General features: G+C 46.9%; 1 protein-coding gene across 4 annotated transcripts in view; it reads left to right on the top strand.

The window, feature by feature from the left end:
* The first annotated feature begins 813 nt into the window (after window positions 1–813).
* Window positions 814–15,879, top strand: part of MBNL3 (muscleblind like splicing regulator 3) — a 59,935-nt gene continuing 44,869 nt past the window's right edge. For all 4 annotated transcript variants that reach the window (XR_014592522.1, XR_014592523.1, XM_083884034.1 and 1 more), the window contains exon 1: window positions 814–2,052. Coding sequence is in view for 2 of the 4 variants with exons in the window: in XM_083884034.1 (XP_083740160.1) it covers window positions 1,879–2,052 (174 nt within the window). In the remaining 2 variants the exon portion in view is untranslated. The remainder of the gene's footprint in view (window positions 2,053–15,879) is intronic.

Below are 15,879 nucleotides of genomic sequence, written 5' to 3'. Positions count from 1 at the left end.
TTGCAATAACACACCAATAATAAAAGAGGAATTTAAGCTTCCTTTTTTTGTAGTTGAAGGCTCTTCTCCTACGAAAGCTCGAAATCTTAATAGCAGTCACACACAGGCAACATCCTGTGCCTGTCAAATGTTCGCAGAAGTGGACGGTCGTACTTTAGGAAGATAAAGGGCTGGATTTTGGGAACTTGGAAACAGCCCAATCCTATCAGGCGGCAGTGGTACAGCTAATATTAGAATGGGAGACTCTAGGGACAGCTTAACATTTTAGCGGATGCCAAGGAAGCCTTCAACTGGAATGCATTGAAAGTTGTTTGTTGTATAACACGAGTTGCTGGAGTCGGAGTAATCCGAGTTGCCTTTGGTCTGGTGGAAAACTACAGCTGTGAGCAATGAGTTAATTTTTTCCGTGTGTGTATGTGTGTGTGTGGCTGCCGGGTTTGCTCTCAGTTTTGTAGGCTCCGAATCCATAGCGAAGCAGTCATTTGTCTCCATGTGCCATGGCAGGAGCAGCGCCGGGTTTAATGGAACACCTTGGAGGGGCAGGGCTGAGCTGGAGCCTTGTATATAGGAAACCCACCGGCTGCTCTTCCTGCCCGAGCGTTTCCTACAGAAGAGGGGTGGGTTAGTTAATATTAATTTAAAAATAATAATACAGAAGAGCAAGCCGTATCCCCGCAGTCTGGGCGGGTTTGTGTGGCGCTCCCCCCCCGCCGCCCGCGGTTTGGGCCGTCCCGTCCCGGCCGCTCCCGGAGGGTCCCGGGGCTGCGGCGTGCGCCGGGCACCCACCGCCGCCCTATGAAACGCTCCCTCGCATTGGTCGGCTGCCCGCGGGCGCCGCTGTAACGGCAAGCGCCATTGGCCGGCGGCGCCTCCCATGCGCAGCGCGGCGCGGGCAGTGCCCTCGTGCCCGCAATGGCCGCCGGCGCCGCCCCGCGCCCGCCCGCCCGAGCGGGGCCGCCGGCTCCTGGCTGATTCTATTTCTCTTTTTCCTGCAGGTTGCTGAAAAGTGCCTTTCCTGAAGCCACCGCTGCTTGGATTTCTGTCTAGGGCTGCCTCTCTCTGCCCCTCGCCCCCCCTCTCTGTTTAATTCGGCGTTGCTTGCGGTCCGTGCCCTGACGGCGGCTCCTCCAGCCTTGCCCTTTTTTTTTTTTTTTTTTTTTTTTTTTTTTTTTTTTTGGCTCCCCATTTACACGCAGCTCGCTCAGCCATTTTATTTTTTTTTCCTTCCCCCGACTATGTAGCAAATATTTAAAAGAAAAGAAAGAGGAAAAAAAAAATCAGACATCTTTTCGCCTGTTTTGATGCTCGTGAACCATAATTTTTAGAAGCAAGAAATTGAAGGAAAAAAAAAGCAAACCCGAAGTTTTCTCCCCAAGGACCGAGACCATTCCACAAACTGAAGTGCTGCCAGCAGCATATGCTTTTTGCAAGAATAATTGAAACCATTAACTGGAGAGCACAGAATTCTTTTGAAAGTCTGCCAGTTATTTGCAAGTAACTTTGGCAGTGGCACAAAATATAACACTTGTATTTTAACTTCTACAATTGCACTTTTAGGAGCTGGCCTCTAATTTGATTTTCAGTTGTTCTGATAAGATTTCTATTTTATGATTGGCTTTATGTTTAATTCTTGTTTAAAGAAACACGATTTGACTTAAATGAAAAAAACCTAAGTGCTGATGAATAGGAGTTCTACCAAAGCAACAAGTTAGTTATTTCTTCACCTTTAACTTGAATTCACTTTTTTACCCTTTTTTAACAAAAGAAAAAAAAAGAAGAAGAAGAAGAAAAAAAAAGATCAGCAGTAAACATTACCCCGAGGAAAGGGGGTGGCGATCGCTTTCGCATTTTAATTTTTTGGTTTTTTTTTTTTTTAATATGGCTGTAAACGTTTCCCTGGTTCGTGATACAAAATGGCTGACGTTAGAAGTGTGTCGAGAGTTTCAGAGAGGGACTTGTTCTCGGTCTGATGCAGAGTGCAAGTTCGCCCATCCGTCACGGAGTTGCCATGTGGAAAATGGTCGAGTTATTGCCTGCTTTGACTCCCTAAAGGTGAGGACTGCAACGCGTGCGTTACCTACCCTAAAGCTTCCCTGCTTTTCTCTCCCTTCCCCAGTGGCTCGGTGTGCTCTGCAGGGGTGTGGGATGTGCAGAGCAGCTGTTTATCCCTCTGTGTCTGCAGAGGGAGGAGGATGCTGCTCCTGAAATCCAGGCTGAGTCTGACATGCGGTTGCCTGGAGTTGCCAGGCTTTGCAGGGAGAGAGGATTTTTATCCAGGGCGTTTTCCAGGTCTGGTATAGCTGTCCCTGAGACAGACAACGCAGGTTGTGGGCAGCAAATGAAATAAGAAAAGTAGAGAGAACTGAAACCCGGTTCTGAGTGTCCAGATCACGTCAACTGTGCATTTGGTGCAGGGATCTGAAATGTGCTTTTAATGAGCAGAAATGAAAGCAGCATTTTAAGATAATGAATCAGCTTTACGTGTATTTCCCGGAGACAAAGTTGCAAATGCACTTTAAGGTTATGCTATGGATGAGGACCAGCCAAAATATTTGGAGAGCAACATTTCCAGAAATGGCTATTGGGAAATTGCTTTCTGCTAGGGACACACGAACTCGAATGCTCTGCCAGGCCTGTTGGAGCTATGGCTGAGCCTTGAGGTTGCTGCTAATCCTTGCAGAGTCGATTTTGGAGGCAATAAATGGCTCTTGGTTGCTTGTCCCTGCTGGAGTTCCAAGGGCGACTTTCAAAAATACCAAAGACCTGGACTGTTAGTCAGGGTGAGGAGTGCAGGGGTTTACAAGAGGAGGATGTGGGCATCTCTTTCTGGCTTCACTTCACCATGGTTATGAGGATATGAAGATCCACTTTTTTTTTTTTCTTTTCCACAAATGTATGACTCCTCAAAAGTTTTTACTCTGAGATCATATGGATAACTGACAGCAAATGAGAATTCTTGACACTGTGTTTAATGTTTTGACCAAAGTAACCTGTTAAAAATTCTAGAAAGAGTCTGGAAAATATATATAATATATATAATCTTAAAAGTTTTCCCTTGAACTTCAACTGTTGCTTGAAAAAAATTGTGTTTATTTTAATGAGCATAGTAAGTAACAGAACTGGTAGAATTATATATGCAGGGTTTCAGGCCAGGACTGGATCTGGACTAACATTGGTTTACCCATTTTGTTCCTGTTAGTGGCCTCTTCATATTTTAATTTCTGTTCTCTTTTTCTGAGAAGCTTAAGTTTTCTGTTTGCATTTGGTTTTCTCTTTTTAATCTGATTATATGAAACGGCTCTTAGTTATACAGTGACTTTCAAATGTTCATTTACATTGCTGGTTTGCTGACAGTAAGAGACAAACATGTTTTTTTTTTATTGAAGGGGGAAAAAAAATCTTGTTCTTTATGCCCTTGAAACTTTTGAATTGTAGCCAGTGGCAGTGCAGATACTTTTAATGAAGACATTAGTATGTTCATACTTTATAGTGTTTATTTGTGAACGGAAAGGAGGGCTGTGAAGGGTAGTTTTGTGCCCCTTACTGGTGTTTGCAGCACCTTGGGGCGGTGTCCCTGTACAGCCTGGCTGGGCTCTGGGCTGTGCTGTCACCCCGTGTGTGACACATCCCCACGTGTGCTGTTGGCAGTGCAGCTCCTGCAGCACACCCAGGCTCCCTGTGCCAGCCCCTGTCTGCACAGCTGGGGCTGGAATGGTGTGCAAGACCAAATCCATGGGCAGCTAGGGTTCAAATCTCACCCACTGGAGTGAGCAAACACTTGTCCCACTTCAGCAGTGGGATGGGGAACACCATGTTGAGAAAACAAAACAAAACAAAACACCAGGGGAAGGAGAAGGGTGTGATCCTCTACAGTTCAGTGTTTCCTGGCTGTTAAATAATGTTCTGGTTGCAGTTGCCTCTTGACACAGTAGCAGATGTCCAGTACGTGCTGGTTAAGTGGCCTGAATTTTCCAGAGAACAGGTTTTTTGGACTTAGGAAAGCCTCATGGAGGGCTGACAGCTGTCTTTGGGGAGAGGTCTGACTGTGCAGAGCATTTGGCCAGAGGTGATGGGGCTGTTTATGTGCCCTCTCTGGAGACAAGCAGGTGGGTCTTGGAGCACATCCTTCAGAGCCTCAGATCCATCAGCTCTCAGGGGACAGGGCCCTGTTCCCCTGTGCCACGGAGGGCTGCAGTCCCAGTGCTGCAGCCTGAGTTTGTGTGTGTGTCTAAGGCCACGCATTTCCCAGTGGAGATAAACCCCCATGGGGACTAAACCCTCAATCAGTGGTGATTCTGTTCCTGGGCCAGAGCTGGGCTTGCAGAGCCCCGTTTGCTGACACCTTGAGGGGCTCATGGCTGTAAGGGTGCCCACCCTTACCGATCTCACACCCTTTTGTGCCCATCCTTTGGATATCTTTGTGCCCAACAGCTGTGGAACACTGACCCTCTCTCCTGTGGAGGGCTCAATGGCTGCCTAGTGCTCTCTTTTCATGCCCTGCATTAGCAGAACATCTGTGTTGCTTTATTGCAGGCAGGATATAGGATGCTTGTGGCTAATAAGTTTTCCCGTTGTCTTGCAGCCGCCCAGGGCTTTGTTCAGACGTTGCTTATCTGCATCCATTGTGTGCTGCTGTTGCTTGGTTTTTTGTTGGGTTTTTTTTTTCCTCACAGACCTCTTAAGCTTGAACAATGCTTTCATACAGGAACTTCTGATAACTGAGCAAACAATGGTCTCACCTCACTGGTCAGGTCATGCGCAGCGTCCATGCACTTACTGAATTGCCCTTTCCCCACTTTTTTTCCTTAATCTCCTATAGCAGTTCCACCCTGCTGCAGTGGAAAAAGCAGTAATGCTTCCAAGAAGCAGTCAGGCTGCCTCAGTGTGGGTTGTTTCACAGGTAACAGTGTGCTTTGCTACCTGTAATTTTTTGTGAAAAACACACAGGACTCGTTGAAGGTAATGGGGGCCCTCACTGATGCTCAGGTGGGAGTCACCAGAACAGTGTGTGTTGTGCAATGCTTTGGTCGTGAAATATCTGGTCTTGATTGGGTTGGAAGTGCAAGGCTGGATCTTGCTGTCCTGGGCTGTGTTTCTTTGAAGGGGGAGTTTGCACATTTGTAGGCAGCAGAAGGAACCTTTCTCAAGCAGATTGATACAAAACTTAAAAATAGTTCCTTGCAAGAAGCTGCAATTTGAATCAGATGCCAAAAGAGCTCTCACTCTACTCGTGCATCCCTCCTTGTTATTCTGAAGGCAGTGTTCTCTGAATTAATTTGTGTAAATGGCAGGAGAGTGCACTGCTTGATTTCAGGGCCATCCAGAGGCACAAGAGCTGGCTGTGCTGGGCCACCCCGCTTCCAGAAGTGACTACAAGGGCTTCTGGTCAGTGGCCAGAGCTCTCTGGTACCTCCTAGGCAGGTCCTGTGGCACCTCAGAGATGTTCTAGGCAAAGGAGAGGAATGTCATGTCACCTCTGTAAATCCAGGTGGGCTCTGTGTGCATTCATTGTTTCTCTCCCAGGATCAGTGTTCACTGTCCCGTGCACAGCCAGTGCTTTTTGTAAGGATTGGGACACGGTTTGCTGGCTCATGGCAATTCCTACAAAGGTTTGTTTTGGCACTTTGGTGGGCTGCTCATCAAGTCATTAACTTTCCTATTCAGGCTGGATCAGGAGGGCAGGATATGAGCTTGTCTGACTCTTAGTTCCTGGCCAGCAATTTGTTTGATTGTGTTTTCAGTTTCTGATGTTGTCAGGAGGGAAAAAAAGCATCACCTTTGGTCACTAATGGGTCAGAGAGCTGAGAGGTGGGGCATTAGGAGATGGCGACATGTTATATAAAAATATATAGTTAATGCACATGAGATGTTCACAGAGGCTTTGATTTATACTGTTCACAGTTTGGGTATCTGCACTGAGGACTTGTGGTTTAAAAAAATTGACAAATACAGCTTTGTGAAGTGTGGGCTAGGGTTTTTTGCTGGTCAGGGGATTTAAAATTTTCTTCATGAATGCTGATGTGAATGGAAGCTTCAAAGAGCATTTTGAGATGGAAAATAGTGGGGTGAAAAATTTCAGTAATGTGAATTTTGACTTTGGGAGGTCTGATGTGGAAAACATTGTTAAACTATTGCACGTTTCAAAGCAGTACTCCATAAAAAGAAGGTGAAAAGTTTTCTGGGAACAGGCATAAAAAGAAGTTAAAAGTAATTTTGTCTAAATTGTCTGTTTTCTAAAAGAAATGTTACTCTCTGGTAATAATATTTAAAATTCCACAGCAATCTAAAAAGTGCACACTGCTTGGGCAGTGGATGTACTATATGATCTTGAAACTGATATACCTGAGGCTGTTCCTCACAGTTTTCATGCTAATTTGTACCTGGTTTATGCTGACTTGACTAGAATTATTTCTGACATACTGGTTGGCAATCAAATCTATTTTTTTTTTTTTTAATTTAAATAAACTCCAGATTAGGAAACAACTGAAAACACCCACTAAACTTAGCATATGGTTACACTTTTAGAGAGGAAGAAGAAAGCAAACAAAGCCATGGTGATATTTTTGGAGACATTCCGACTCCATGTCTCAGCTCAGTGTGATGGAGATGTAAATATTCCACAAGAACAGTGTTGAGCCAAGTCACCTGTGTGACAAACATCCACTTTCCCTTGGTCATTCAGCCACTTACCTGTGTGGCAAAGGTAGATTTGCAGCAGCTTTCTGTCCACTCTGGATGCTTATGTGTCTTATGGCATGTCATAAGTGCTTGTTATAACTACCAAATCAAACAACTTAAAGGGAGGAAAAATGTATTTAGACTCAATTTTATTTATAAAAAGTGTTAGTGCTGTGTTTCTCTGTCTTTCTCTGTTAATTTCTGTATTTCTCTTTGTATTTGTCTCTGAAGTAAGTTGATATTTCAAGGAGAATAGGCGAGCTTGTGGGGGAAAAATAATTTAGGCCTGATCCCTTTTTGTCTATGGTTTGCAACAAGCTGCATGTTTTTACAGCTTAATTTTATTGGCACATATGCTGTCTGTACTCTCTGTAGTGTCTTCAGAAGTTTTTGGCACATCTGTGAAATAGAGAGCACTGATGGAGAGGTTCACCTGGCACTGCCTGTGGCTGAGCATCTCCCAGACCTGCCCCAGTGTCTGGGCTGCAGATGCTCTCTGTGGGGTTAAGGCTGGTTGCTTGAAGATGTGTGACCTCCCTAGGCATGTTCAGCTTTCCAGGGAAAGGATGCACCTTGTTTCTTTAATCTGCCTAGCTGATCTTTCTGCGGGACAGAGGTCTGTGCACAGCATGTTGGATTTGTTTGGTGTTATCCAATGGTTTCTCTGATGGCCCAGTAGTCTCATTTCATTTATCTGTGACTTTTTGACAGCTGAACCGTGGCAGATGAGCACTGGTGGTGTTTGCAGTCATGGTTTAGAGGGTTGCTGCTCTGAGCTGTCCCCTTGCTTCTCTATTGCATGTTGCTGCCACTGTGACGGGGTTAGCAGGGAGACAGAGCACCTCAGGCACTGAATACAGTGTCCAGCAGCTGGAATTCCCTTGGTCCTGGCTCTCTGCAGAGCTGCTGGGGGGTGAACTTGTGTAACTGGGAACAGGCTGGTGTTTCATGGTGACTGTGCTGCAAGGACAGCAATAGACAGGGAGATGCAGGAAGCTCTTACTCATTGCCAGCCCTTTGCAAAGGTGTAAGGCAGAGTCCTTGACAGGAATTCTTGTCTGTGATCTTTGAGGTGTGTTATGGAGAGCAAAGAGATTGGCCTCGTCCTTATCTCACCGGGTCTTTCTGTAGCTGAGCAGCCTCAGCAGGGAACAATGCCTTTACATTTACAAGGACACGTGCTTGTGAAACATGGTGTTGTGCCTGGTAGCATGGCAGGAAAGGTGAGATATCTGTAGGTTTCCTGGTGCATAGTCTAGTTCTGGTGCTACCCTGGAGGGATGCTCTCTTCTCAGCTCATTGTTCCTACTCCTGCAGAGAGTGGATATTTGGTGACTGGGTATTTGCTGTGCAGTAGATAGAGAGCGCCATCTGTGCCCCAGACCTCCTGACCCCACATTTCTCCTGAGGGCTTGCCCACACAGGAGCAGATGCCTTTGCTGTTGTCTGTGTGTGAGTGCCAGGCTCACGTGCGGTATCTCTGGGACAGGTTCAGGAGGCTGGCATGCTAGGAGGCACTTCCAGTGCAAAGGGCAAGGACACAGTCCTTGTCTGTCTTCTTGCAGCTGATTAATTGATTACAGCTTTTCCTTGGGCCTCAGACTTGTGTGCTTTTCCCCTTGTACGTGTTGGAAAGCAGAGCTGTGCCCACAAACTGGTTCTGAAACCACACTTTGGAGGTTAGCCTCTTCAGGGAGATGGGCCAAGCAAATTCAGCAGTGGGGTTTTGCTGCCAGCCTCGCCTCTCCTTTCCTCACCAGCCAGCCCTGGCAATGCAGGGCCTCTGCCTGCAGCTCGTGTTGCCTCCTTCTTCTCCCTGTGGCGTGAGCAAACCACCATCCTCCAAGGGTAAACTCATAAGCTTTTACATTATTAATGTTAGCCAAGAGTAACCTTGGGTTTCTAGTTGGGAAGATGATGGTAAAGTGCTGACTGCTGCTCGCACTTGCCTAAAAAAGCAGGAGAAAAATTCTTTCGGGATGTTGACTCTAAACCCTTCTGAGCTTCTGTGTGTGCTTAAGCGGATACATTTTGAAACCTTTTATGGGCATATTGCAGTGTTCCACTGGCCCTGACATGCCACCTCCTGCTCCTGAGGCTTACTTTCCCATTTGAAGGGCAAAGCCCTCCAGAACGAGTTTCTGGTTCTGCAAAGTACTTAAACCTGATTTTAAGTGCTGTAGAGTTCCTGCAGGCAGCGAAGAGCTCCTTGTGCTGGAGTGAGCTGTTGCATCAAGTCTAGCACATGGGAAGTGATCTTCTCAGCCACTCTGTAAAGGGGGAGAGCTCCCTGCGGTTGTTTGCTCTGCCACTTTTGGTTTTTGGGGGTTTTTATGCACACACACCTTGAGTTTGCAGTCTTGGCAAGCCTGCTGGGAGCTGCGAGCACAAACTCCATGCCTGTGACCCAGCACAACTGCAGGGAAATGCTCTGTGAGCCCCAGGGTCTTCCTCTGCACAGGGAGGAGGGAGATGAATTGCTGGGCCCAGATAGCAAGTGGCTGTGCTCACGTTTACCCCTGCCTGCTGTGTGAGTCAGAAGTTGGCCAAGGGAGCACAAAAAGGGTGTGTGTGTGTGTACAGTGAGCTCTGGCACCTCAAATGGTGCCATGTTGCAAAAGCAGCAGTGCCAAATTCTTCTAGGGAAGAAGTTCAAGCATTATGTCTTCCAGCCCTGATGTGTAAGAGTAGCTAACGCTGGGATTGAAATAGAAGCACCAAACCTACAAGTCTCTATGCCTAGGCAGAGTCTGGGGCAAGGAGAATGCTTGGCTTTGGTGTCCTGTCTTGCTGCAGTGTCAGTGAAGCTACCTAGAGACTGCTCCTGGTTGCATTAGGTCAACAAAATGAGTTAGGGGTGAGGTGTGAAAGATGCCTGAATGAGCATGTGGAGTTGGTGGATTTCTTCAGTGGCATAGCATCAGTTTGATGTAATCCCTTAGCTGACAATAGCTTTCTGCCACTTGGTTCACCCTTCTGAAGGAGGGTGCAGTAACTAACATGCTTTTATGTAATTGAGCTGTTTGGAAGCCTTAAAACAAATATAAACAAGATGTGCCAGGCTTTTTGGAGAGCCGTCGCCTGACATCTCCCACAGAGCATTTCAATAAGTGGTTAGATTTCCAAGTGAGGAGCTGAGCGCTTTGAAATTCTGCTCCTATAAATATTGTTTTGCTAGTATTAAAATAAGTGCTTTGAAGACCTTGGGCGAATGTTGCCCCATACAGGCACAGTTTTACTTCTGGCTTATTAATACTGTTTTATTGCTGTTCATAAAACAGCAGGGACCCAGGCGCTGACCCTCTTCCTCGCCCATATAGTCCTCGTGCCATGTCTGATAACAGTCTTTTGATTAGAGGAAAGGCTGTGGATTTGGAAAACCACCTTTCAGAGCCTCGTGATGATGCATACTGCTTTGAAGTGTTGTAATGTTGATCTCTGTGCCTAATTGCACTTTTTGACCTCACAGGAGCAGTTAAAAAAAAAAAAAAAGGTCTTTGAAAGGTCTTTGAAGGCTGAGTGTAGCTGAGCTGCTGTAGTAGCAAGACTCTGGGTGTTTCAGACAGGTGTCCTAACTGAGTAAGCATTTCAAACCCTGGCTCTTTCCAAAGGAGTAGCTATCAAACTTGCTTTGTCCTGTAAGCTTGCCTGCCTGTTAGGAAGGTCCTCTGTTCTGTAATGGCAGTGAAAATATTCAGCTTAACCATAGCTCATGTGTTAGGATAGTAAAATCTTTCTGCTGTCCACACAGTAAAAAGTAATGGCACAAAGGTAATGCTGGTCTCTCGGGAGCCCTGGGTTTTGCATCTGGCTCTCTGAACATCTGGTTGGTGTTTGGCCTTGGTTTGGGATTTCAGTGACATGGTTACTTGACGTCCCCACTGTCAGAGGAGCTGGATGCTGGAATGAGGGATTATTAACCACTAACTCTGTGTTTTTCCCTCCTCTGTCTGAAGCCAGCACCTGGGAATGGCTCAGTGGTGTTCTCTGCATGCCTCAGCTCCAAGCTGGAAAGCTGAGACCTGGACGTGCCTTTCTGCAACATTCAGCTTAGAGCTGTGAGGAGGAAACATATTCCTGAGAGGGCACAATTGGCTCGCTGGGGCATGAGCATACTGAAATGAAGCAATTCCCCAAGTTTGTAGTGAAATGTTACGGCAGATGGCCCGCTTACAATGCGGGATATTATTAGAACCATGATCAGTGCTAATAAGGTCATTGGCGGTGGGGGAGGAGGTCAGTCTCTGACCTTGTTTGGAAGGTGGCAGCCTGTGCTCTGGGAAGAAGTTTTCCTCTTGCAGCAGTGGAATGTGAATGTTTAAAGCTACTTTGTATATTAGTCTGGCTGCACAGTGGAGAGAAAGACCCACCACCCAGTCCAGCGTGGCTGCTGCAGGCGTGCTGCTGGCCCCCACCCCTTGCAGAGGAAGGTGCACAGAGCACCATTAACAAATGAGGCAAATTCTGCTTAATTCTGGGAAGGGGAGCCAGAGACAGTTTATCTAGCACTCCAGCATAGGTGTGGTATCACAGTGCATTGCCCAGGTGACTAGTGCATGGTCTCCCAAGTTTTATCTTGCCTCTGACCATATTCTGCATTAACACAGCACTGACTTTTGGCTGTTCTCCTGCAGTGGCATCAGAAAAAAAAATCCAAAACAACCATTACAAATAGGAGTGTTGGAATCACAGTTGAGTGATGTCCACATCTCTGCCCAGCAGTACCCACACCAGGTTCTGATGGGGATTTAAGCCAATAGCCTGAAATATGGTGCTTTAACTCTGTCTCATTACTCCTTCTTTGCCTTATGAACTCTAGGTGCTGTGATCAGCTCTGGGTGCACTGTGAGAGGAGACAGCTCTTATACAGAGGGGCATTTGGGACAGTGTGGAGTATCTGGGGGTTCAGAGGTGGCCAGGGCAGCACTAACATGGTGGAGTTGCAGCCCACATGCCTGAGACCACGGCCATCATGACTGTGCTTCCCTAAGTCCCTTCCCTAAGTCCCTGTTATCCACAGGGGCACGGCTGGTGCTGGGAGCAGTCACACGGAGATTAGGTCCTTAAAGAGCCCTGCTTCAGCTGAGCAGAGTTTGAATACAAAACCTCAGCGTGTAATCCCAGTGGTATTGGCTGATCCCACTGATCTACATTTCTTCCTCTTGCTGTCCATTCCTAAAGGATCAGAGCATGGGTGAGGCATGCAGCCATTATGTGCCCTTGATCCCAAATGGTTGGTTTGTGCAGTGTTGTGCTGCGTGCAGTGTTTGGGCTCTGCTCCCAGAGTCCTTTCCACGTGATGCTGCAGATAGCAAGCCCAGGAGGAGTTTGCCAGGAGAAAGCTAGAGCATCATGGGGTTAGACATTTCATCCCATGCAGTAGCACTTTAGTGCTCAGGGTCGTGGGGAGTTGAAAGCCACACTTACAGATGAGCCTTTAAAGGCTGCTTGGAAAGTCATCCAGGCATGGCAAAAGATGATGGTGTTTTAGGTCAGCTGTAGGAAGGAAAACTTTTCTCCCTGTGAGGGGAATCTTGTTTCATAAACCAGCAGACTTTCAAGACAGAGAGTGTCTTTGGAGGGAATGTTGCTCCTTCCTGAACATTGTAGGGGAAGGTGTTAAAAGATACTCCTGCTTATGCAGAAGCCCTCCCAAATCTTGCTCTGATGGTGCAAGACTTGCAGCCTTACTCTAATGCCCTATTTTTCCTTTCTGCTCTGTTTCCTCCTCCCGTCTGGGCCTATTTGTCCTTAAGCCCTAGTGCAGCTCCCCTGTCCTCTTTGTCCCTGCTGTAGTGTCTGCAGGGACTGTACAAGGCAGACTGAGAAGTCTTGATCTCCTCTCCTGTTGCTTCAGCAGTCATTTTTATTTCTCAGTGCCTCTGGTGCCCTTGCAGACGAAGATGTAGTCACAGTTACCTTCCTGCAGACTCTGACTCCCTGCTGTGTCAATCCTGTTGCTGTAAAACCTCGGTGATGTGCTGCAGGGTGGGAGCTGGAGCGAGGCAGGCAGGCTGAGTGACTCTGGGGCTCTAAGCTGGAAAGCCCATCAGGGCTGATAAAAGCAAGGCAGGGATGTCTGAAGCTGCAGGGGATGACCTCGAGGGAAGGAGGAGTGATGCAGCTCCCCAGGTAACTTTCCCGCAGGACTGGGGAGCTCGAGGATGTGGTAGGGACCCCGGCCACCCGTCGCTGCCAGCTCTGTCAGCATCTTCTGGCTGGCGTGTCACAGCAGGGCGTGGATTGCCCTGCACAGCCCGTGTCACTCCTGTCACCAAACCCCCTCAAACTGCTCTGCACCATCCTTGGGAGAGCTGGGGGCGGGGAGGATGAAATCCCTTGTGGGGTGGGAGACAAATGGGCAGGATCACTTTTAACCAGCGTTGCAGAGGTGGGACACCCTGCAAAGGGTGGAACACCCTGCAAAGGGTGAGATGCCAGGCTGGCTGCCCGGAAGAAGGAGCTCGGGAGGCATTTTGGGCATCAGGGCTGCAGCAGCCCAGCACAGAGCAGCTGGAATGCAGTCTGGGTGTTGCTGAGGCTTCCCCTGGCTGCCTGGGGTTTTTCCACCAAGTGTGGTGTATTTAGACTGAAAACTCTTCAGGCTGGGACTGTCTCATTTGCTGTTTGGGTAGTAATTGGAGCAGGACCCTGAGCTGTAGCATTGATGAGTATTTGTATTCCCACAGCCAGAAATCCCCTGCTGCGGCCTTGTGCGATAAAGCACAGATTGAATTAAGAGGATTTTCACTGTTGTTTTGTGTTTCTCTGCATGGGTTTTTGAAGAGTCCGCAGTAATATAAAATCTTTAGAAGTCTTTACTTGGAATAGAGCTCACATTAGGTAGGACAAAAACACTACTCAAAACTGGAGGGTTTTTTTCCTATTTTGATTGTGCTAATTCTTGGAGAATGATTTTAAGCATCCTTTCAGTGCTTAGCCCAATCAGGGGGAAAGTGTTAGCACTTTTCTTACTTTGTCCTTCTTGGCCTGTATCAAAGGCACTTGAAGAAAAAGTTTGTGCAGGGATTTCTGCCGGGGCCCTATCAGAAATCCATCTATCTTGGTTTAAACCAGTTGGAGCATTTTTCCAGCAGTGCTGGAGTGTTTGCTTACGTAGGCACTGGTCCTGCTGCATTCCAGACTTGCTAATGACCCTGGAGCTTCTTTGCAGCTACTCCTCTCACGTGGGGGAGAGACTGCAGATGTCCTCAAGAAAGGTCACCCTTCCTTGCAGAAAAAAAAATCCCTCCTACCCTCATCTGTATGGGCCCATCCCACCTAAAAACAAACGAACATTTGCATTGCAGCTGACTCATCCTGACTGTGCCTGGTGAGGGCAGTGAAAGGTCTTTTTCTTGCTGCCCTTTTAGGAAGGGATTGTGCTGCATCTGAAGATATCTCTTGTCAGTAGCAAAAGCAAAATACATGAGATCAGGTGTCTGCTGCCTAAGGAAGTCATGTTGTTTAAGATTGCTTTCTAATAGAAAATAGCCTTCAAAACGTAACCTTTGCATTCCTCCTCATCTGCAAAAGGTTGAGCATCTCAGGCAAGTCTGTACTGCAGTTGGTGAACAGGACAAGGATAAGCAGCTTAGGGCAGGAGTTTGGAAAGCAGAGCAGCAATACAGGAAGGACAGAAAAACCCCATGGTAATTTGATCAGTTTGCTTTTGTGCCTCAAGTCTGAATAAGCAAGCACATCCACATGGATGTACTTTAGTTGCCTCTGCCTCCCCCAGCTTTTCTCTTGTGCTCTCAAACCCAAGTAAATGAATCTGGCAGTTATTAAAAACATGAACTCCAAGGCAACAAGCAAATGAAAGGAAAGCCCTGATCAGTTCCATTCTTGTTGGTCAGCTGGGACAGATGGATGGACAGACACACATGTATGCACATGCAGGAGGACACATTCCTTTCTTAGCTGTTCTGGCACTTACACCAGTGCTGCTCAGAGGAGAATTTAGGTCAGACCAAAAGTTGCGTCCCACAGGAGTAAATGGATACATCCACCTAACTAGGCATACAGCCTTTTCAGTGTCCTGTCCTACGGCTCTTGTTACACAGAAGGGAACAGATCTCAGTGGCTACATGGAATTTAACCTCTCAGCAGCTGAAATCACTGTTTCTGCAAAATGCATTATCAGTTAATACCCATTCCTGGCATCACATGGAAAAAGCAGACTACTCTTGTTAGATATTGGTGTATTTGGGCTGTATGTCGGTGTAGAGACCTACAGACCCCAAGTTTTGGCCATGTAGGTCAGCATGGAATGCAGGGTGAACAGAAAGCCTCCTTGGAGCGCTCTGGTTTGCAGCATGTGTTGGTTTACTGTTCCTGGAAAGGGTTTGTTACTTTGTAACTGAGCAGGACAAGAGCATGGATCTGCTTTGGCTCAGTGAGGTTGGGAGTGTGAATTTGTACAGACCCTCAGGAGACTATGTGACAGACTGTGGGAACAGGCATCTGTGAGCAGTGCTGTAATTAGAGCAGGTAGAAGTTTTGCTCTGTAATAAATCCATTGTATATATTAACAGGTTTTCAGATGTTGGCACAGAATTGGGCATAGTGTTCATTAAAGCTGGCTGCCTGTATGGCACTTGTGACTAGTGCATGGGACCTGCACCTAAATATGTCTCACTAATTGCAGTTCTATCCCAGGATTGTCATTGCCAAACTGTCTTTTTGCCTGTAGAGATGTCAGTGTATTATCTTTGCCACTGTGAAAAAAGGTCTGTCCTGTTGCCACTGCAGCCTGCTATGCTTTTCCATGGGCTCAGCTCCTAACAAGCATTTACACTGCCTTAACCTCCATTTCGCTTGAGATGGTAGCAAATATTGGTCACATATCTGCTTTCTAGTGCCAGGTACTTTGTAAAGAGCACTTCTGAAGGTGTTTTTTAAGAGAAAAATCCCCACTTTGACTTAAATGTGCATATGCTACTGGCTGTAATAAACAACTCACTAAATAGATCAGTCTGCAGAAGCTGACTTAGGTGGAATATTTGCCTAGGGCAAGACAGGCTTTCTTCTTATTTTTGTTTGGTTTCTCCCTTTTTTCTCTTTCTTCCTTTCTCTTCAAGCTTTGCTGCCTCCTGGATGGAGGTTTGTGATTCAATGTCACTTGGCCTGAATGTCCTCTTTGGAAGCCAAGGCCAGTGTGAGATGTGTGGTCCTTCCCTGCTGTGCCTAGCAGGCTGC

The sequence above is a fragment of the Zosterops lateralis genome (assembly GCF_965231275.1).
Source record: "Zosterops lateralis genome assembly, chromosome: Z".
Lineage (NCBI taxonomy): Eukaryota > Metazoa > Chordata > Aves > Passeriformes > Zosteropidae > Zosterops > Zosterops lateralis.
The sequence above is the reverse complement of the archived record's forward strand: the minus strand, read 5'-3'. Positions and strand labels throughout refer to the sequence as shown.